We start from the raw sequence: 21,610 nt of genomic DNA on the forward strand, positions 1-21,610 counted from the left end.
AAATAGTAGCAAGTTTCACCCCTTGAACACTGTTTTGCGCCTTACTCATCTCTGACACCTCTTACCCCCAAGTTTGGGCTGAACCTCCAAATGTTTTGTGCAGTCCTAGAAGAAACTCTACATGGGAATCACTGTAGTAGCCATAGTTTAGGGGCTAAGGTCTTTCAAACTGGGTGCTCTACCAAGAAATTTGTGAGTGGTCAATAGGAAACCACTGAGCAAGCTTATAAGGCAGCACAGTTTCATTCAGAAAAAAAATGGGGGAGAGCAAAGTTTATAGATCTCATGTGTACCTCTGAGGGGCACTTGGATGACTCACCTGCTTGTACAAGGATGAACTCTGAGGACTCCTGACCAATCCGGTTGACTGCTGTGCAGTTGTAGTTCCCAAAATCATTTTCTGAGTCTGGTGTCACCTGCAAAGGGGAAATTGATCAGGAGGGTTAGAGCACCTTCCCTACTCAAAAAGAATAAAGAATTTGGAGTTTTTTATTTCTTTAAAAAAAAGACTGTTACAAATTACAATTACAAATTAATGAGGGAGGATTTGGTATTCAGAATCCAGAGCTATATCATCCTGCTTACTTATTGTCAAGCATTAAATACTGGAAGCCAACAACTGATGTTAATTTTCTGATAATTTTCTGATACTAGAACAATTGGTTAAATCTTTTAAAATAAAAAATCGTGATGACTTTTTATAGATATTTGTTATCAATAAATCAGTTTGATATGCAGATGTTAAGAAATGAAGAGAATATAGAATTGGAGGATCCTGTATTGCCGAGACAATAGGAGAGTGTTTTAACCTCTATAACAAACCTGTCAGTGGACCTTAAATTATGACATACAACAGAAAATAATATTTAGAATTTGTTGGACTCCACTATGTTTGCACAGAAAAGGACTGTCTAAGACAGCATTTTGTTGGAGATGTAATAAGGGTAATACTTCTTTAAAGCACATGATTTTATAACGGCCTAAACTTACTAAGTTTTGGGAGAAAGTAGTGGATTATATAAATATGTGCGGGGGGGGGGGGGGAGCTAATTTTTTCAGAGGATAATAGTCTTTTGAACTACATGCCTACTATATGGAATTTGACAACAGGGCAACATAAATCAATTCACTGTGCCCTTACTATGTGTTGCCAAAAGACTGATATTGCTGCATTTGAAATATAAATGTATGGCTTGAAGACCAGGACTAAAGACCTGCATGGACAAGTATGATGAAATTTGGAAAATATAGTAGATTAAAAAGTGTCTTAGAAATAACCTGACCACTGGGCCATGCTGGGTGGGAGAGGAGCTGCAGCCACAGACCCCGACCCACTGGCTGTATGCTGAACTCCTTTCACCCTTAAGGAGAAACAGGTGTGGTCAAACCAAACACCCACCCTCTGTGATGAAGAAGAGATTCTACATCCCCACGAATATGTATGTGCCCCAGGTTCCTTCTTACCAGGGAACTGTATGTCTCACCTCCAGGTAACTGGCAGTTGGAGTGTTGTAGATCCTAATGTTGCTATAGTTGGAGCTTGGCAGCAGCTGCCCATCCCGGAACCAGGAGATGACAGCGCTTGGGTAGGCAAACACCTCACACGTGATGTTCACCTGGTTGCCTTCCCAAGTGTAAACGGCAACAGGGCCCTGTAGCTTCGGGGCATCTGAAACAAGGAGAAAGCAGTATTTGGAAAAGTCATGAGCAAGAGAGAGTAAAGAGCCCCTCTCTAGATGTGCTGCAACATTTCCTTCTCATACCTTCCCAAGTGCTAACAGCTACCCTTCTGCTCAACACCATGGAAAGATAACCAGTTTACAATTCTAGCTTCAATAGTCTGCTCCTTGTGATGCCTTGGGACAGATTTGGTGCAGCCACCTCGCCTTGGAAAGGGGCTGCAGGCATGGCAGATAATATAAACTTTGTGGCCCTAACTATGGGTGGCTGCAGGCAACTGAGTCTTTGTCCAGCAAGTGTTGCTTTCTGGCTGCTGGCTGTCGAGGGGAATCAGATGGGTTTAGAAATCCTAAAGAGATCTAAGTAGCCAGAAGTCCTTTGCTGCTAAAGACTGATAACATAAGAGCAGAGGCCCTTCTGGCCTAGAATTCTGTGTCCAATGTTAGCCAGCTAGAAGCTTCTTAAAACTCAGAGGAGTTAATGAAGGCAACAGCCCCACTTTACTGTTTGTGACCTATCGTGTTATTCAGAGCTATACTGAATGTGAAGTTCTCATGCAGCTACAGCAACTTCTCACTCCACCACTGTGCCCCTTCCATCATCACGACCCCCTGCTTGTTACACCCAGAAAGCCATGCCCACCACTACCTCCCTAAAATTCTTCCCTCCTTCCCTCCACACATAAACATTCTGTGGGTTTGGCCCCCTGGGGAGAAGAGAGGGCAGTGGAAAAAGGCAGAACCTGTACAACGGGAGTGGGAGTGGTGGTGAAATGTGCCCACTTACATTGGACTTCCAGGTGCATGGCTTGGGAATCTTGCCCTATGGTGTTGCTGGCTATGCAGATGTACTCCCCAGCATCCGTGTACTGAATGTCTTTCAGCGTCAGAGAAGATACCCGCGCATGGCTGCGCACCACAATGCGCCCATCCAGGGTCTGGCAGGAAAAGAGAGAAGAGTTCAGAAGATATGGAAGATATGAGCAGATGAAGGTGCATTCAGAGAGCAGGGAATGCTTGGAAATCAGGCTGGGATTTGCTGGGCATCATTTACCCTATGTCCATCATTCAGACCTGGAATGGAGGAAGCAGTGGCCCTCAAAAGGTTGATGGACTCCAACTCACACTATCCTTGACCACTGGTCATGTTGGCTTGGGCTGATGGGAGATATAGCCCCCAAACATCTTGAGAACCACATGTTCTTCACTCCTGGCTGAGACACTAAGAGGCTGCCAAATGCATTCTGCTTTCCGGAGGTCATGATGCTTTCCTTGCTGTCTGACCTAAGAAGTTGAACTGAGCCAACAAAAACCTGCTTAACAACACTGCTTTGTTTTCAGGGTGCAAAGTTGCACTCCTGCCATACGAAGGTAGGAGCAAAATAGACCCACTGTGCTGACATCCTGGTCCAATTTAATTTCTAATTAATTTCTCCAACAGCTGTTCACAGGCAGGATGGATACCACTATCTTGTCTTTCTAGCACTGAGCTGAAGGAGAGTGCGGGAAGACATGGAAATGCTCCTGTGTTGCACAGGCAAATGTCTGGAAAATGGCAGCACTCATCATACAGTAGCTGCAACCAACAGACTCACGCTCCAACAAGAAAAAATAGCTGTAAACTTGGCTTTCAGACAACCCTAGAAATGTCATGATGCTTTGGGTTCAGTCTTAGCAATGACAAAAATATTAGCAATGCAGGGGAATGAGGTCATTTTGGAGAGCAACTGGACTGGACTCTGTGCTATGCAGCCAGCAACATAGTATGTATCTGGCTTCCAGACTTTCACACTGTCCTGGTTGCTGCAGCTGAGCCTGGCTTAACTGCAGCTCCAGACAGGTCTTGAAATTCCAGTGGTGACACGTCAGATTCCTCTCCCAATGAGGCTGATGCCATTTTGAAGGAGCTCCTTCCTGGATCCAATTCTCTAGGCTAGAATCTTGTTTCTGGCATCAGCCTGCTAGAGGTCCCTGGGGAGGACATGAAAGAAACAGGCGAAGACTGTGGCTTGACGTTGCAATCGGTTCACAGAGGTGGACTGCCCCGAACGTGGAGGCTAAATACAAATATCATAGATAATGGAACTGATAATATTTGTCCTCAAAACTGTTTTGATGCAGTTGCTCTCCCCCCCCCCCCTACATGTGGGAAAGGCGGCTATTGCATCGTGGCTGGTGAAGCTTGGATAAAGAGAGGGATTTCCCCCCATCCCTCCCCACCCATTCCCCTTAATGCACAAAAAGAAATAAAACAAGCACACAACCCACACCCCAACCCCCCCCCAAATTTTACTCCCAAGAGAAAAATTCCTGTAGATTAACAAAGAAATAGCAAGATGTTTATACAAAAGAAAAACAAAGGTGGCGTCTACTAGAAAGCTGCCTATCAATGAAAAAGTGATTCTTCCAAATTGGGGCAGTGAGATTATTAATATACTCCATTCAGGTTGAAAATGCATCAAGAGGCTGTCAGCTGGTCCCTGTTCTTTCATCTGCAGCCGAATCAACATTCCATAATATGCACATCAAAAGTGGCACTTGTGGCCTGATTAGGCTCCAGCCAGCTACAAAGGGAACACACACTCAACTGAATGCCCAGTTTTATCATCAGTTGTCATGGCAACAGATGCACAAGGAAGATGATCCAGGAATTTGGGTATATATATATACAAATTTGGGTATATGTTCCTATGCCCTTGCAGCAGTGAACAATTTTACATCCCATGAAAATCAGCCATCATTGTTAAAGGGTGTCACATCAAAGAACCACTTTGGTTAACAAAACATATTAGTGTCCAGGAGGGGCAGATCTAACAGGGTTACTTCACACGTGACTATTTATCACATATATAGAAAATCTGCACATTTCTGTCCAATGCACATGTACTGGAATTTTTCATTTGACAATAGTTTTCCATATGCATACATGGCGAAGAAGAAATTATTGCATTTTGCAGACACTTCCCCCCTCATTTCAGTGTTTTACCCACTCCCAACTGCCACCCTCTTTGCTTCTGACATACTGCCTCCCTTCCCTTGAAAACAAAATTCTGGATTGGATCCAACCCCCCCAAAACACAAAACAGGTCTTGGGTTGGGGAAAGGAATGCATTTTCAAGGTATTTCATCTCTCTCCCTAAAAAGAGATTTTTCTATGCCTTCAATTCTTTTGACAAACAAATAAAGATTGTATCCTAACAGATAGAATTATGCTAGGAAGTATGGGGCTAAATGACTTTTAAAGGTTACAAGCAATAGCACCCCCCATACAAATACACAATGGCAGTTTTACCAGCTCAATTTCCCCCCACAAAATACTCTGAGGAAAAACAAGCTGGATTCACCTTGTGGAATAAGCAAGTGAATACATTCTTGGAGAACTGGAGTTTACGAGCACCACCTCTCAGTAGTAAAACAGCACATGCAGCATGGAGGGTATTAAATTATATACAAATGGATGTAGAAAGATGGCGGGCTGACTTGAGTTCTTACTATCTTTTTTCTGTTTACTAGGAACCCTGCAATCCACCAACATGTTTCACATTTTATAAAAGCAAATCTGTCTAGACTCCGTTTCTCATAAGGTTTAAGGCTTGTGGCCAAATTGGGCATGAATACATCTTATTTTCCAAAAGGAAGTCACTGCATGGGGCTATGGTGCTTTGCCGTCATGCAAATTTCTTCTTCCTATGGCTAACCATGCACTGGGGAAATGGTTAAAGCCTCTCCGTTCAGCTCAAATTCATATCAGGCTCCCCCAAGAATTCTTCTGGCAAAACAGAAAGACATTGAATATGCCCTCATGCATTTCCAGGATCACACCTAGCTCAAGCCCTCGACAATCTGTGATCATCCTAATGCATTCTTACTTAAAAGAGGTTCTTATCAGGCTGAGATTCCACCTAATTCAGTATTCTTTCCAACAGACCCAGCACCTGGCAAGTGGTTCATCTAGAAATTGGTCTAGCAGCAAAGGAAGATCTATCTTCTGCCTGGGTTCAGAAGCAGATCACAGAAATGACCAAGAAATGACAGAAGCTCATCCTACAGAGTTCCCATCAGAGTAAGAATAACCCTTCTCATCTCCTGCCATAGATGCATACATAATGAAGAAATGGAAGAGAGGATGATTCAGCTAGGATCTCCGGCATGATGTTGTGTTTTGGCTCTTAAGAGTTTGGAACTCTAAGCAGCTCTAAAGAAATTATGAGAACCACAGTAGAACCCACAGTTTCTTGCACCAGACTTCTCAGACTGATTTTGCTATAAGCCGGGTCATGTTTACTAGTACACGGTTCTGACGCATTTCAAGAAGTCTACCCTATCCAATTTATGCAATACACGTTTCATTTACTTGGTACACAATCCCTGTTGATCAAAATCATCTCTGCTAAAGTAGGGTTACTATTTAAATTATCCCCTTCCCTTCCTGCTCCCAATTTCCCAATCACAAAATTGAGCATGAAGTCCAAACTTGATGAATGTGGGATGAATGCACACGATCAATCCCTCTCTGTTGCATTGTGGCTGAAGTTGGTGATCCATACAATACAGATAGGAGCTCCAGTTCAACATCTAGGTCAGCCAATTACCCATCTCTAAATGTAGTCTATAAGACCGTCTTCTGGAGAACACATAGACTTTGAGGTAGGTAACTGCATTGCTTCAGAGATGGAATGTGATGCAAACATTTTAAAGTAAAGCAGAATGTGCCTAACTGAAGGAGAATGAGCAAACAAGTGAATTTGAGCTGGGCTAAGTGGGCTGTGAGCACAAATCCTGAGATGAGGGGAATTACCAACTCACCCTCACCTAACTCTATGAGCCCATGGATGTCATGGATGAACAATGCTTTGAAGAACTTTGCTTTGGGAATTTGGGACCTTCTAGGTCCAAAATGGAGAATATTGTTCATTGTTACTGAACATCACAGGTCCACTTTAATCCCACCAAAGTCCCAAGGTGGAGGTCCTTGGTGACATTTGTCCCATTCCAAAGACACTGTGCTTGCTCATCCAAAGATGCAGTAGGACAGAAAGAGGTTTCTAGAGCTACCGGCAGATAGCTTGAACTTATTATAGTAGATATATAGATAATCAACACCAATGCAGTTACATTATTAATACTAGATTTAGTTGGCTTGCTTACTGCTACAAGAAATTTGTTAATCCACAACATTTAAATGCATATTTATACACATATATACACAAAGCTAGAGAAGATTGGCTATTTGTCTGGTAATCTTATACCTCTTGTTTCTCGGGCCGGGTCCATGAAGCCTGGAGAGAACAGATAGATAAAACACAACACACACAAAAAAAGAGCAATAAATGTTTACAAATGTTGTTGCTTCCCCCGCTTCAGTTAATACGTTGTATGCATCACACTGCATTCCGTGCACATGCGAAACCAAATTTAAGAAGGGAGGTGAGGTGGGTGGGACAATGAAGGGCGAGGGGGATTAAGGTGGGACCTCCATTCCCTGGTATTCGTTCCAAATCAGTAATTAAAGCAACAACAACAACAACCCCAAGTTTGATTGATCAAGGGCTAAATTATCATTTGCAGACTCTGCTTCTGCTCAGCAGCAAGGCAACTTAATCTGCACATTTGGCTCTGTCACACCATTTTGCCACAAGCAGCCCCCAATGGCAGCAATCCCAGCGACATCCCCACCCCTCCCTGCCCCACTGCAGCAGCTTTGCAATGCAAATATATGGACAGAAATGCTTTCCTGGCACTGCATAAACATATTACTCTGTGTCCACAAGCAGAGAACAGCTATTAAAGCGACACATTTTAAATGCTTTCTCATGCATGCATACAAGCATATTTTTTCTTTATGTTATATCATATCATATTATTATGATGCATGCTTTAAAGAGGCAAGAATGCTCATATCAGGAAAAAGAAGCACAATTTGAAATCTATTGAAAACAAGAAAAGTTAGAATCCAATTTAAACCTCCAGGTCAATTTCTCTTCTACCTGAGACCCAAGGACATTTTCCACCTATGCCCATTTTCCTGCTTTAATCTGCTGCAGTAAAAGGAGTCCATAATCACCTGGTAATAGAATCACATGGCCAGGAAGATGCAAGGCTTCGGGTGCAGTGAACACTGCGGATGTCTGGATGGCAGCAACAGACACAAAGGCCAATGGACACCAAACACAAATGGCATGTTCAGGGAGTGAGGATGGGCAATGAGGCACCTGTTTCCCAAATCATTCCCAGCAAGGTCAGTGCCACCAGCTCTAACAATGACCACAGTCTCTGACATACTGCATGCACACAAACCCTGCCTCAACAATTTATGTCTCTGCTCTGACTCAGGAAGTGCTTAGAGCCTTCACCAACCTGGTGCCCTCCAGATGTTCTGGACAACAACTCACATCAGCTCCAGCCACCACAATTGGCACAGAGATGTAGGAGATCCCACAGCTGCCCTGAGGATTCTTCCCTCTGTAGAAACGTCCCCATTCAATACAGTGGGGGGACGTAATCTGCAACTTCAGGTGACAGCTACTCACATAAGAGACTTGCATGCAAATACGAGTGCTTGTACACGTGTGGGACTACATTACAAACAAGCCTAGTTACCCATCATACACAGGAGCAAATCTTTAGCAATATTGCCTTGACTCCTCCTAAGCAGCAACCTGAAATCATTGACACTGGTGACATTAATCTAAAGGAACTTTGGCTTGTCTGAGCCCCACTGGATGTTCTTCCCAAACACAATCGGGAGAACCAAAACAGAAGGGGTAAGGACATTTCCTTCTTGCAACAAACATATGCACTACAAATCCATAAGCCCCAAGTTCAATAAACTCCCTATAAGGATTTAGTTAAGTCAACTCTCAGACTCAGTTTACCCCATCTGCAACATGGGCAGAAATAATACTGACCCCAACTTACAAGGCATTTTTAAGGAATGCTAAAATAATAGGTAAGAAGTACTTTTAGTTATTTTAAACACAATATAAATGCTAATTATTATTGGTCATTATCATCATTAAAGCTGCTTTGAAGTGGGCAAAACTCCAGGCATTTCTAACAAAATTAATCCTTTTGAAGATCATGTTCAAAAGTATGTACAGTACAGTACATTTATTTTGGTGGAGGCACTACTGAAGCTAGGGAATTTGGCACAAAAAGAGACGAATGACTGATTGTCTTGACAATGATTTATATAGTATTACAACTAACCTTGACAAACTTGAATTAGGAATCATGAGCTAAGAGGCAGTCAGGTGGGGAAAACTGACTGGAGGTTTTCTGGAGAAGAAAAAAGATTCTTCCCTGTACACCAATTCCCGTCCTTACTTTATGGCACGGATGACCAACCTGATTGGGCTCTAACTCAATTTCTCTAGCTATTGGCCATGCTGGCTGGGGCTGAAGGGTCTTAAGAGTCTAAGAGCAGCACTCCTAAGTGTATGGGTTCTCCTTTTACTATGACACCAGCCTCACAAAGCTGAAACCTATCACAATGATAGGGAGGAGCCAGAGGCATAGAATTTAGTTGTGGCTAATTCTCCCATAAGCAGGACCCTTATAAACCCTTCGCCAAGTGTGTTGGCAAGGCAGCTAATAGTAAAAATGGGATCAATGTGTCTTTTCCATCTATTTAGTTTTTACTGTAATTTTATTTATTAAATTTGTATACCGCCCTATACCTGTAGATCTCAGGGTGGTTCACAACATATAACAACAGAAAATACATAATAAAAACAAGGACAAAGACAACCCAATAACCGCCCACCCTTCCACAATACATTTAAAAAGGGCATTGGGTGTCTATCAGTCAAAGGCCTAGCTAAAGAGGAATGCTTTTGCCTGGTGTTAATCACACATATATAGTATAGGAGTTAGGTCTGACAACTTAGGGCAAGAGGCTGGGGCAACTCTGCTTAGAGCTGACTGTGACTAGTTGGTATACAACTTGTTAAAATACTCATTTTATTTTTTAAAGGCTGCTGGGCCAACCCTCCTTGAGGAGTTCCAGGTCCTCGGCCTAAGTTGCCAAAACAGAGGCAAATAAGCTTATGTGCATGGGGTGAAGGTAGATAGGAGTGGAACCACTGGGTGGCAGTCTACTTTGTGGGAGTCAGGGGGAGAGGGTTATTTGGCTACCTCCACTGCCTTAAACCAGGTGTAACTCTAACATTGCATCTGTGCACCGAGCTGGAGGCTTTGCACAATGCATACTAAGCTCTATCAGTTTTGACTGCTGTTTGTGTATTTCTTCTGTTCCACTGAGAGAAGCTGCATAACTGATAGCAGACATGGTGTTGCACATGAAGATCCCTACCACCACAAAAGGCACCATTCCTGGCAGCAAAATTGATCCATAGACAGCACTGTTCCCGTATCTAGATAACACCCTGGCTTGACTGCAACTAGATTCTACTGTTTGCACAGTCAATGGGCACCTCTATGCTTTTGCACAAATCCCATTCATTCACAATGGGGCTTGTTCAAGAAACTTTCATGGAGGAGGATGCTTCTTGAAAACACAGCAAGTTCTACATTAAAAAAAGAACACAAAGTCATCTCATCAGTTAGCCTATTCTCAGGAGGCGCATCCTAATGCATAATCAACAGTTTTGAATAACAAACATCTGATCATCCCTCTGACAACCTGGTAAACCTCACAAGGATCTAGTCCAGTTTAATTCTCATGCAAGAGAAACTGGACTAACTCCAGGCTTCACTGGTTTGGACAACTGGCACTATGTCCTGCCATCTGCTGATTAATACAAATGCATACCATGCATTGGTATTTAGCTGGGACAGTTGAGTTACTGTGATAAGAACTAAGCTGCCATGTGGGATCAGTTCAAAAGACCCATTTAACTCAGCTTCCTGTGGCCAACAGGAACCTGAGAGGTGCTTCATGGAAATTCTTGAGCCAGGAAAGGAAGTGATAATTCATCCTTACTGTTCAGTCCCTGTCATCTGTTAGTCAGAAATGTACCACTGCTGAAGATGGGGATTACAATTTTGGCTGCTGAACTAAACTACTAGGCTTCCCCAACTGGTGCCCTTCAGATGTTGTTGGACTCCAACTCTCATCAACTCCAGCCAGCATTCTGAATGCTCAGAAATGAAGATAAAATCTGTAATTGCAAACATCTGGAGGGTACCCAGTTGGGGAAGGATCTGCTAAAATCAACTCCACTCCTCCTTTTATTATGTTGTGCTAACCATATTGAGCACTGGGAGGCCCATTTGTTGCCATTTTGCTTCACCCCACACTTGCTTAGTCTGCTCCCATAACACAGATCTCTTGTTTGAACTAATGACAAAACCAAAGCATAAATACCTGAAACTTAACTGGAATGTAATGGCGATATACAAAGAACAAGGAAACTCGTCAGCAAGGCATCCAGCCCACGCACCAGACAAAGCAGCAGCAGCAGCAACAACAACAGCAGCAGCAACAAAAACAACAACAACAGCAGCTCTAAATTCTTCACGTTTTTCCTCCCCCTGCCCATTCCGGTCTACATTAGAAACTATCCAAAGGAAGATGAACCTTTATACTTCCTTAGTATAGAGTGTTCGACGGCAGAAGTGAACGTTTCAAAAATATTTAGCAGTTTTACTCTGAGCTTCTTGAAGGGCAAAAATAACTCAGCCACCTCTCCCAGCTTTGTGCATTGTTTGGCTGATTTACAATGAATTCTCATGCTATATTTGAACACAGAAAATGCTGCCATTAGTAGCTGAACATAGGGAACTATAGATGGGCGGATCAGTCTATTTCTGGTTTGTGTCTGTTTTCCATGTGTTCGTTCATAAGCTTATTCTGTCTCATTTCCACATGAATCTACTTTCCCATTTTTTTTAACTAATCCAGATGATAATTCACATTAATAAACATGCCTTCCCAAGTGGCTCAAACAATCTATAGTATGGCTTCTTGTGTCATTTGAACCTGGACTGTGATTTGTTTGCCTTAACCAAACCTGAAACAGCAAGCCAAAAATGAACCGAGAAGTCAGATAGGAACTTGCATGGCAGGAGAGAAGCATGTTCACAATGAAAACATGGCTCAACAAACTGTAGCTTACCATGACATACAAAGCAGTCCAATGCCTCCAAACCATTCTGCTCTCTATGTACAGTATGTGTTTGGTTCTGAATTCCCTATTTTTCTACACTGTCATAACTAATGAAAAAGGTTCAACATTTTTCTTTGTCCTTAAATGCAATTAACTAATAAGCACTGCTTGGATTTGTAGCTGCATGAGAACTGAGCAATGCTCTCCCTTTATTCACTTGCCGTTCACATGGGACTATTATGACGAGCGGCCAGCCCTGTGCAGCTTCTGGCCGCATCTAATCCGAAGACATCATCTTTATTTCAAAACTGCTAATTATTTTTGCCATCAGGAACAAAAAAATGGTTTCGATATGTGGTCGACGACAGTTAACAAGCGAGCACAAAGGCAGCCAGGGCTTTTGTGCCTGGAGTTACGTGCAGCGTGAAAGTAAAAGTGCAGGATATCAAGAGAAAAAAGAATGAACAGGCTCATTTGGGTCCACAGAATGTTTTTAGGCTACATATGCATCTCTCCCTTCCCTCACCCCCCAATTTCTCCCAAGCAACTTCTGCTTTTGGTAGTTGCTGTAATGGCTGTTGCACACTGGAATCGCAGCACCAATACCCGGCCCATCATCCAAGAGCAAAAGGATGGGTACAACTTTCCTTGCATGTTTGGCAATCAGAAAGAAACAAAAACATGCACCTCCCAAGAGGCTACAGATCCAGCAAGCTCCTGGGAAGCAATGGAATTGATTATTTAGGTCTGCAAATAAATAATCATTTTATTGGGTGTGCTTAAGAAATCGCCTCTGGGCAACCATGCAAGGAGAAGTAGATAAGATAATTGGTTCTGTTGCCTGGGGCTAGAATCAATAACACACAGGTCCTCCATGTTACCATTGACAGTGGAAGGTCACCAGATACTAGAATGACTCTACCCACCCAGGCTGGTTTTTGGTTGTAGTCGACACAAAGGGCTATAAAACCTCCCTATTAGTGCTAGGACCTTGCCTTAGAAATCAAAGCCTTTCCTGGCTCTAGACCTGGTCCCTAGCATGTACCCTTTAACTCAAGGCTCTCTCTTGATGGCTTAGCTCAGGCAAGTTCCATTCTTATGTGAAGCCATTGCAGGGTTGCAAATTACTAAGGCAGGTTTTTGTTTTTGCTAAGCTGACATAAATATGAATCCTACCTTAACATACAACAAGGCCAATGAAATTGTATGAGGCTAGTGTCACCCTGTTTTGCTACCTCTCAACAGGCCAATATATGTATTGCACACAGGAGACTGCTGAACCCAGTCCCAATCTATCAATCATGTGTTTGTTTGTTTTTTTGTAATGTATCATATCATTTGGATTCTTACAATCACACCAAAAGTCTCCAGGTCAATGGCAGATATTCTGATCTATGCTAATTGGACATGGGGGACCCAGAGGTAGGGGCTACAGCGAGATCCATTGGCTTACTACAGTGGAATCAGGTTAGTTGTCACCAGCTGTTTATCCTACAAGGGATTTGTATGACACTTTGGGAACATGCCTTGGATCCTCCATTAGCAGTGTGGGAAAGGGAAGGGGGAAATCTGTCAATTTTGGATTTCATTAGTTTCCCATTTCTCCAGTTTTAAGTTCAGCTCGCGACATATCAGCATCAGTGTGCAATTCTGTTTGAAAAAGTCTCATGACTTCAATTTTTATTGCCAATTTTTCCTACTATATACATGTTAGGATACAATTTTACCTAATGTACACATTTTTGCAAGCAATTGTCTCTAGCATAATGCATTTAAAGGCATATTTTCTCCTTATATACACATTTTTTTGGCAGGGGAACTGCATTGCAAAATATATGAATTTCAAAAGATAGGTGTGTTTTGGTTCACATATTGCCTCAAAAATGCAAAGTTGGGTAAGTCCTTATTAAAATGAAAACCAAACCACATCCCCACTCCCGTCCCTAGTGTGGGGAATCTAATCTTGGTGAACCCTAGAGGGCTGTTGCATGGGTTACTGAGATAATGTATGCAAGGTACTTTGGACATTGTATAAATATTAAATATTACTATCTGCACGTGAACCAAGCTTAGAGGAACAGCGGTTCCAGTGTGCAACATTATATTGCGCGTTGAGAGGGAGTAGAGGAAGCTCCTGGGCCATCTACTTCCCTTGATTTTATTGGCCTGGTGCAGGAGGAGTGGACCTAAGGTGAAGCAATACCTTCTCTTCATTACTGATGTTCCGTGTAGAGGTCCTCCACGTGATGGAAGGGATGGGGTCCCCAGAAGCTTCACAGGTCAGAGTGATCTGGTCTTCCAGTTCCATAGCAGTTTTGTTCTCCACGTAGGTGATTTTGGGTTTTGCTAAAGAAAGGGTACAAAAGCACACAAAAGAAGGTTTATTGGGTTGTTGGTTTATGTTGTCTGAAAACACAGGGCACCGTCCTCTGAGGAGTCACAACTGTGCAAGGCTCATCAAAATAAATTCCATTCCCATTTATTTCATTGGGAATTGCCAAGAGTCTGACCATTACTAGTTGTAGGCGTAAGGGAACCAAAACCTATCAGGGCTTTGCAACTGTATACATGAATCTTAATAATCAATTTATTATTCTTAAGAACAATAATGCTAGATAGTAATATAAGGCCACAATCCAACCAAATATTGGCTGCACTCCAATAACAACCTAGGAATAAGACCAATATAAGTGTCCTTCTGAGGAGGCATACATAGGATTGTGCTCAAATTCTCTCACTGAAATCCATACGATTGAAATGTAATTAACGTCTTTGTTTCTTTATTTTTAAGGCATTTGTGTTATTCATAAACATTTATTCCAGGGTACTTAACTAAACAATACAAATCAAACACAGTCAGGGAAAAAAATACAATATAACATTAGCTTTTGATGGATCATATTAAAGTACACTATAATCCCATAATGAAAGTTAATTTGCATAATAAGCTTGTTCATTTTGCATATTTTTGCTCTTGCACACTGCAGAAAGAGATTTTAAGGAGCAGCTGAATATTCACTAGGCATTGTTTTTTACCCAGGGCATCTCAGGGGCCATAGAGTCGATTGGTTCTCACTATCTAATGGCAGAGGGAAAGGTCCAACCTCGTGAGACGTTTAACATAGGATGCTTCCTTCAGGAGGCTGGGGAAAGGTCTGCAGCTACCGTAGTTCCTCTCAGATATCCCCAACATCACACACAAGAGGAAGCACCCCAAGTGTGTGCATGTGGGTCAGGATCCTGATGGGAAGGGCACCCTGATAAGCTCCTGGGACATGAGAAAAACCATGTGAGTGCAGGAGCTTTATTTCCCACAACCAAAGTCAATGGGCGGGGAAATTTCTCTCAAAATGTGTATTTTAGTGGTTGCGTTTGTTATGATTGGTTTTAATGTTTACCATACTTTCGTTAGTCACTTTGGGTCACTTTTGTGAGGAAAGCAACTAGTAGGTAGCAGCAATAGCAGCAATAATAATAATAATAATAATAATAATAATAATAATAATAATAATAATAATAATAATGGTAGACAAACCCAGAACATAAGAAGAGAAAGTGTATCCCACACAGACCCATAGCTAGGTGATTTTGCGCCCCGGCAGAACCGACTAGATTGCGACCCCTAGCCACAGACAAATTAGCTCTTCTTTCTGCCTCTTCTCCAACCCCACCCCCACGCCCTTCAATTCACCCTCTATTTAAAACCATTTCCTCTGAGGCAATAATATTTATATTTATGGACATTTTTAAAGCCGGTTTTGCGCCCCCTTCATCGCCTGCGCCCCTGGCGGGGGCCCACCTCACCACCTCCTAGCTACAGCCCTGATCCCACACACCTACCTTCCACTCTGTTGTTGAGTCCAGCAGAGAAGGGCGGTTTGATTATCTCTCCATACCCTTTTGGATTGCTCTCTCCAGAATTAGAAACTTGTCAAATACTACATGAAATCTGGGAAGCTAAACTGGGGACTAGCAAACTCATTTTTATCCATGTACCAGGTATAGACATATTTATTCGTGTGCTGTTGTTGTTGTTATATATATGCACACGCACACACATGGAACTACTTAAACTTTTTGTTTAAAAATTACTTCAAGATGCCTAAGGGAAAGCAATTCAAATGAAAAACTAAAGTAAACAAATGAAACAAAATAAATAATTTACTTCCGAGCATTTGATAGGATGGTTACTTTTACAACTTTTTTAGTTCATTATTCCTGAGGCTCTGTCTACTGCGGTGGTGTGGTTATGAGGGTGGAATTTGACATAGCGCTAAGGAGATTGTTCAATTTCCATTTCCGCCTGTCTGAAGGAACAATCTCCCATTTCCTCTCCATGCACCAGGGGGAAGAGGAGGTGAAGCTCTGTTGAGGTAGCGGGAGTCCTTGCACTGGATTGGACTGGATGGCCCTTGTGGTCTCTTCCAACTCTATGATTCTATGACTTCCACTAGTGGAACAGGTTAGTTAAAGGTTAGGCCCTATATATGTATATATTGTTTTAGTTTTCATATGTTTTAACTTCTTTAAGATCCCATGAGTCTTTTTTAGAAACAGGTGTTTAAGAAATTTAACTAAACCTTCCAACAGATACCTAAGACCAACTTTTGTCTGCTTATTTTTGGATCAGAGAAAAGTAATAAAAGCCCAACTTACCGAAGACTTTGAGGTGTATGGTGGCATCATGCTCACCAGCTTTATTCTCAGCGATGCAGAGATACTCTGCCTCGTCGTTCTTCTCCACCTTGCGAATAGTCAGCTCTGAGCCATCGTAACTGAAGCCGTACTTTTCATCATCCTCACCTCTTTCTATTGATTCCCCATCCCTGAAGGATGCAAAGCACATGGACAGATGTGGTTATTTCAACTGTGGGGTTTATCAGTTGGGGCTGGCTTTCAAAAGCAAAGTGACTGGAACTGAAGGAGATTAAAAGGAAAGCAACCCATGCTCTTGGAGAGAGTTAATTTGGGTCAAAGCAAGACAACAACACTAAGCATTTTGGGGCACCCCGGTGTTCCATAGCAACAGTGCCTCTCAACTAAAACCTGCTAGCACACTGCTAATGAACATGACCCGAGATGCTGCACATCTTACTTGGTCCAACTGATGGTTGGCTCTGGAAAGCCGTCTGCATCACACACTAGTTTGACTGACTGGCTGAGATTTGCCGTGGCATTCACAGTGCTCTGCTTGGATCGAACAGTAGGAGGCACTGAAAGAAAGAGAAACAAAGAGCAATAGATACACTTTTGATGAGCAGCAGATAGAGAGGCAGAGCAGTTAAAGAGGCCAAGACCATTGCCAAATGGACTCTAGGCAAGAGTCCTGTTCTTGTGCGTCCTCCCCACTCTTTGCCTCTCCACTATTTGGTGTTTGATTTAGTTGCACAATTACTAAAAAGAAGTCTTCTTGCAATATGCTAACAGAGTTTATGGGCAAGGACTCTTAATGGTCTCCAAAGCCCCAAATTCTCAACTGATCAAAACTCTGCAACATGGCAAATAAAAACAAACATAGATGCAGAAACATGTCCAGAAAGTGACATATTGGTACTGTTTATTTAGCACCTACAAGCCATTTCACTGCTCAAATGCAGCCAACCTGTGACTCTGGGGAACTTCAAATACTGTTCCATTCAGTTAATGCAATGTGCAATGTTAGAAACAAAACTTTTACCCTTCAACTTATACTCCCTGAAAAGGTTGGCTGTTTAGTTTGAATTGTTCATGTTAGCAGTCCCAGTCCAAAGGAAAACCTCCATGTGCCACCACTTGTGATTTCTGCATGAGAAGTTTGGCTATGAAATGCCTCTGAATTCCTTGGTTGTGAGAAGTGTCAGCTTGGGAGAAGGTTATTGCACTTCTTCCTTCCCCCACCCATGCCAGCAAAGCCTCTCTTCTAAGGCTCTTTAGGAGCAAGGGAGATGGCTAAATAGCAGAGCACATGTTTAAAATGGACAAGGTCCCAGGTTCACTCTGTAGTTAAAAGGATCAAGCAACAGGAAAGAAGCTTCTCTACATGAGACCCTGTAGAGTCCTTACCTTACAGAACAAACAATATTGGACCAAATGTCTGACTCAGTGGAAGACAGCTTCCAATATAGATAGTATCTTTGGGGAGGGCTATAGCTCAATGGTCAGGTGGCGCTGTGGTTAAACCACTGAGCCTAGGGCTTGCTGATCAGAAGGTCAGCGGTTCGAATCCCTGTGACGGGGTGAGCTCCTGTTGCTTGGTCCCAGCTCCTGCCAACCTAGCAGTTCGAAAGCACGTCAAAATGCAAGTAGATAAATAGGATCCGCTACAGCGGGAAGGTAAACGGCGTTTCCATGTGCTGCTCTGGTTTGCCAGAAGCGGCTTTGTCATGCTGGCCACATGACCTGGAAGCTATACGCCGGCTCCCTCGGCCAATAATGCGAGATGAGCGCGCAACCCCAGATACCCCAGAGTCGGTCACGACTGGACCTAATGGTCAGGGGTCCCTTTACCTTTTATAGCTCAATGGTAAATGCTTTGTATGCAAAAGGTCCCACATCCAATCCCCCATCTTTCCAGATAGGGCACCTTATTTTGTCTCAACCCCCCCCCCCCCCACACACACATTAATACGGCCCCCCAAAAGCCACTGCCAAGTCAATGAGAGCATCTTGAGTGAAAACCTTGGGTCAGTCCAAGAACCTATTCCTTCATGGGTGACCTTCTGGAGGTCGTGTACCAATGTTGGAAGGGGCCAGAGGCAAAGTAGACAGAACAACTGATATAACTCTTGCCTTTGGGCTACATTCCAGCAGCCACACAGAAGTCAGAGATTTCTACATACCCAAAGCTGGGAAGGAAGAGGCACGATCATAGTTCAATGAGACATTGTAGCCAGGTGAAAGTGATCAACCCTTAGAGTGTGGCCTGGGAAGAGCCCTGGGGGTCAGAAGGAGAGGCTTGGAGACTCCCATTGGGGCCCCGAGGCTCCCCTCTCCTGTTGTAGAGAATACTGGGAAAGGTGGGCAGGTAGCTTGGCGCAGTATAAGGCAGGCAGCTTCCTACGTTCCGAACTCACCATTGACAATGACATGAATGTCTCTGAAATCAACCTCTCCACGAGCCAGGATCCTTCCTTCACACCGGTACATCCCCTCATCTGTTTTCTTTATCCCTCTGATCTGTAGGTAGTTGTTGGGCAGCACAACAAACCGCACTGCAAGAAAAAAATGGAACAGAAAGCTTGATGGTGGCCACCTAAGAGTCTTTTGTACAGCTATCCCTGATAGGTTCATCTTGGACAATAACAGCATTTCTCTCTCTCTCCCTCTCTCCTAGTTTCCATAATCAAGCTCACCAGGGCCTGGAAGAAGTTGAGTCCAATCAAACCAGGAATAAGAGCTGATGAACACAGGAAGCCCAATTGCAGCAGCAAGGAGGTTTAGTAGGTGACATACAAATGTATTCTAAATCTAGTCCTGGGCTCTCAAGTTTCCCACCTCTTATGCACCTGCACTAAGCCCCACAGGGTCTGTTTGACAGCCTCAGTGCTTCATTCTGCTTGCTGATGCCAGGTGCTCCCCTTCACATTTCACAACAACTAGGTTCTGGCACTGCGATAAAGATGTTCAGAGTTCTTTCCTCACCACCACCTTACCATCTTTTTTAAGAACAACATCTCTGCCCGTGTGCTTCCATGTGACTGCGGGAGGCAGCGAGGAGACAACATCACACACAATGACCGCATCCTCTCCTTCTTTGAACTCTTGTGGACTGGGAGCATTCCTGAAAGTCAGCTTCTCTGGAAAGCAAGCAGGGAGAGTTAACCACGTCTGGCCTTATACACCCAAGTGACACATACTAAGTACAGAAGCACAGAGTTGGAGGGGTCCTTGTAAGGCCATCCAGCCCAGCCCCTGCTCCGTGCAGGAAAGCCAAAGCTGGAGTATCCACCCAACAGTCTGCCTGAAGTCCCAACAGAGGCACAGTGTCCCACTGCATTTATCGGCCTAGGCAATCCAAAAAAACAAGGTCAGCAGCAAAAGTTAAAATGTAAAGAACAGCAAAGCGAAGGCAAAGGCTGCTGCTCAGGTCACCATCTTGGCTCTTTTGAGTTTGCTAAAGCCACTAGCGTTGCAAGCAGAGGCATGCCTAGGGTCCCTTGCGCCCTTGGCAAGGAGCTGTTTCAGCACCCACAGCAAGGAGCAGTACTGGCACCCCCCCTCCTGAAAAAAAAAATCACTTTACTGCAGTAGCCACATTAGAAATTACTACATTTTATGCAACCCAAGTACTCAGTGTCTGGAGCGAGAGTGAGTCGAGGAGGAAGGACGAAAAAGTTCACATGCCTTTGTGTCACGGTGTGAGGACAGGAAGTTTCTCCTTCGCTCTCACCACGACAGCAGCAGTGTGTCTCCTCACACATATACCTCATACACTCAATAGATTCTTGCAGGGGGCTGCACCCCGGAGGGGGCTGGTTTCGCCAACCCCTATGTATACCTCTGACTACAAGAGGATCTTACAGTGCAAATGCCTCTAGGAAACTCAAGCGAGACAAGGGAAAACAAAACCACACAGGGATCATTTGCTTGTTTTGCAGGGTTCAATAGGCTCTGATCACCAGATTGCAGTGAGTTCATCGGTTGGCTGGAAATATTTATATCCTCCCTTTACCCACAAAGTGACTAGTCACGAGGAAAATACAAAGTGCTTAACAGAACTACCATAAAACATGAGCCAAAAATATTTAGAACGCAAAGAAACCTAAGAAAAGAACAGCATTTGGGGTCCCTATGGCATAGAACCCAGTGAGGCCCACTTCTTAACCTATAGGAGCTGGGACAATAAAGGTTTTGGGGTGGGGCACCATTACTGGGGTGTCCTCAGTAGAAAGCCCTGTTAGCTGGAATGACACCTAGTCTGAAGGGCTGAAACTCATCAACATTCTTCCAAAAACTGGAAGACATTGGGATGTACAAATGTAAGCATACAATGTTCTTGACAGACATTGTAAAATTGCCCTCCCACCTAGCTCTCCCACCCTTTGAAAGGAAATAGGTCAGGTATCTTACGGAAAATCTTCACGTTGAGAGTGGCCTCTACATCGCCTTCCTCACTGGAGACAACGCATTTGTAAATGCCAGCATCGTCTATGTTGACATTGTAGATGGTGAGAGTAGATGAATCCTCTGTCCGCACCACTGAGATGTGCTGTTGGTTTGTTGTCAGCTTCTCACCGTTGGGGGCAAACCAGGAGATTTCTTTGGATTTGGCATCTCCAGTCACTAAATCAAAAAGGATAAAAGTCATTGGAGGTTCCCTCTTCCTTAGGAATCATTCAGACAACCCCTTAGAATCTGGGCAGGTGTGGGGCAGCCTCTTAGAATCACTGCTCTTGGGGCCCACCATACAGGTGATAAAGCTTTACTGAACACCAAGGAATAAAGTCATGGGTGGGTGAAGGTTCAAATTTGTGATGTATTAACGCCCTGGTGTTCATGGGAGCCCTTGCACTGCAGATGATAGGTACTGTGATTCTAAGGATTTGCTGTGCATTCATTTGATTTTACACACTGACCACTTGCAGCTCAGGTCCCAGGGAAAATTAGAAAAGCATTCACAAGGCTTAAAGTGGCGGTGGGGCGAGTTAGCTTTCTCACAGCAGTTCTAGAATTCCCCAAGAAAGGGCTTGAAATATATTAAAAAGAGGACACCGAAGATGTTTTCTAAAACCTTTGGGTCTCTGTCACTCGCAATATAGAAGGTGCCAGGTTCTTTACAGTTAGTTTCAATTTATAACCAAAGGTCTAGACACAGATTACAATATATTGGAATCCAAGCACACACACAAAATAAACTCTAGAATCTAGACAAGCAACAGAAGC

At 43.4% G+C, this 21,610-nt stretch overlaps 1 protein-coding gene across 6 annotated transcripts in view; it reads right to left on the reverse strand.

Annotated features, from left to right (window-relative positions):
* The window catches only part of NCAM1 (neural cell adhesion molecule 1), a 219,782-nt gene that overhangs the window by 55,226 nt on the left and 142,946 nt on the right, over positions 1 to 21,610 (reverse strand). For 3 of the 6 annotated variants that reach the window (XM_060268501.2, XM_060268497.2, XM_060268500.2), the window contains exons 3-12: positions 20,798 to 21,010; positions 19,381 to 19,524; positions 18,802 to 18,939; positions 16,845 to 16,962; positions 16,406 to 16,575; positions 13,953 to 14,095; positions 6,929 to 6,958; positions 2,467 to 2,617; positions 1,485 to 1,669; positions 320 to 416 (exon numbers count right to left, since the gene is read on the reverse strand). In XM_060268501.2, the coding sequence (XP_060124484.1) occupies positions 320 to 416; positions 1,485 to 1,669; positions 2,467 to 2,617; positions 6,929 to 6,958; positions 13,953 to 14,095; positions 16,406 to 16,575; positions 16,845 to 16,962; positions 18,802 to 18,939; positions 19,381 to 19,524; positions 20,798 to 21,010 (1,389 nt within the window). The remainder of the gene's footprint in view (positions 1 to 319; positions 417 to 1,484; positions 1,670 to 2,466; positions 2,618 to 6,928; positions 6,959 to 13,952; positions 14,096 to 16,405; positions 16,576 to 16,844; positions 16,963 to 18,801; positions 18,940 to 19,380; positions 19,525 to 20,797; positions 21,011 to 21,610) is intronic. The other 3 variants (XM_088657853.1, XM_035139360.3, XM_035139362.3) reach the window with 1 other exon arrangement.

Source organism: Zootoca vivipara, chromosome 14, assembly GCF_965207765.1.
Source record: "Zootoca vivipara chromosome 14, rZooViv2.hap1.1, whole genome shotgun sequence".
In the NCBI taxonomy this organism is placed as follows: Eukaryota; Metazoa; Chordata; class Lepidosauria; order Squamata; family Lacertidae; genus Zootoca; species Zootoca vivipara.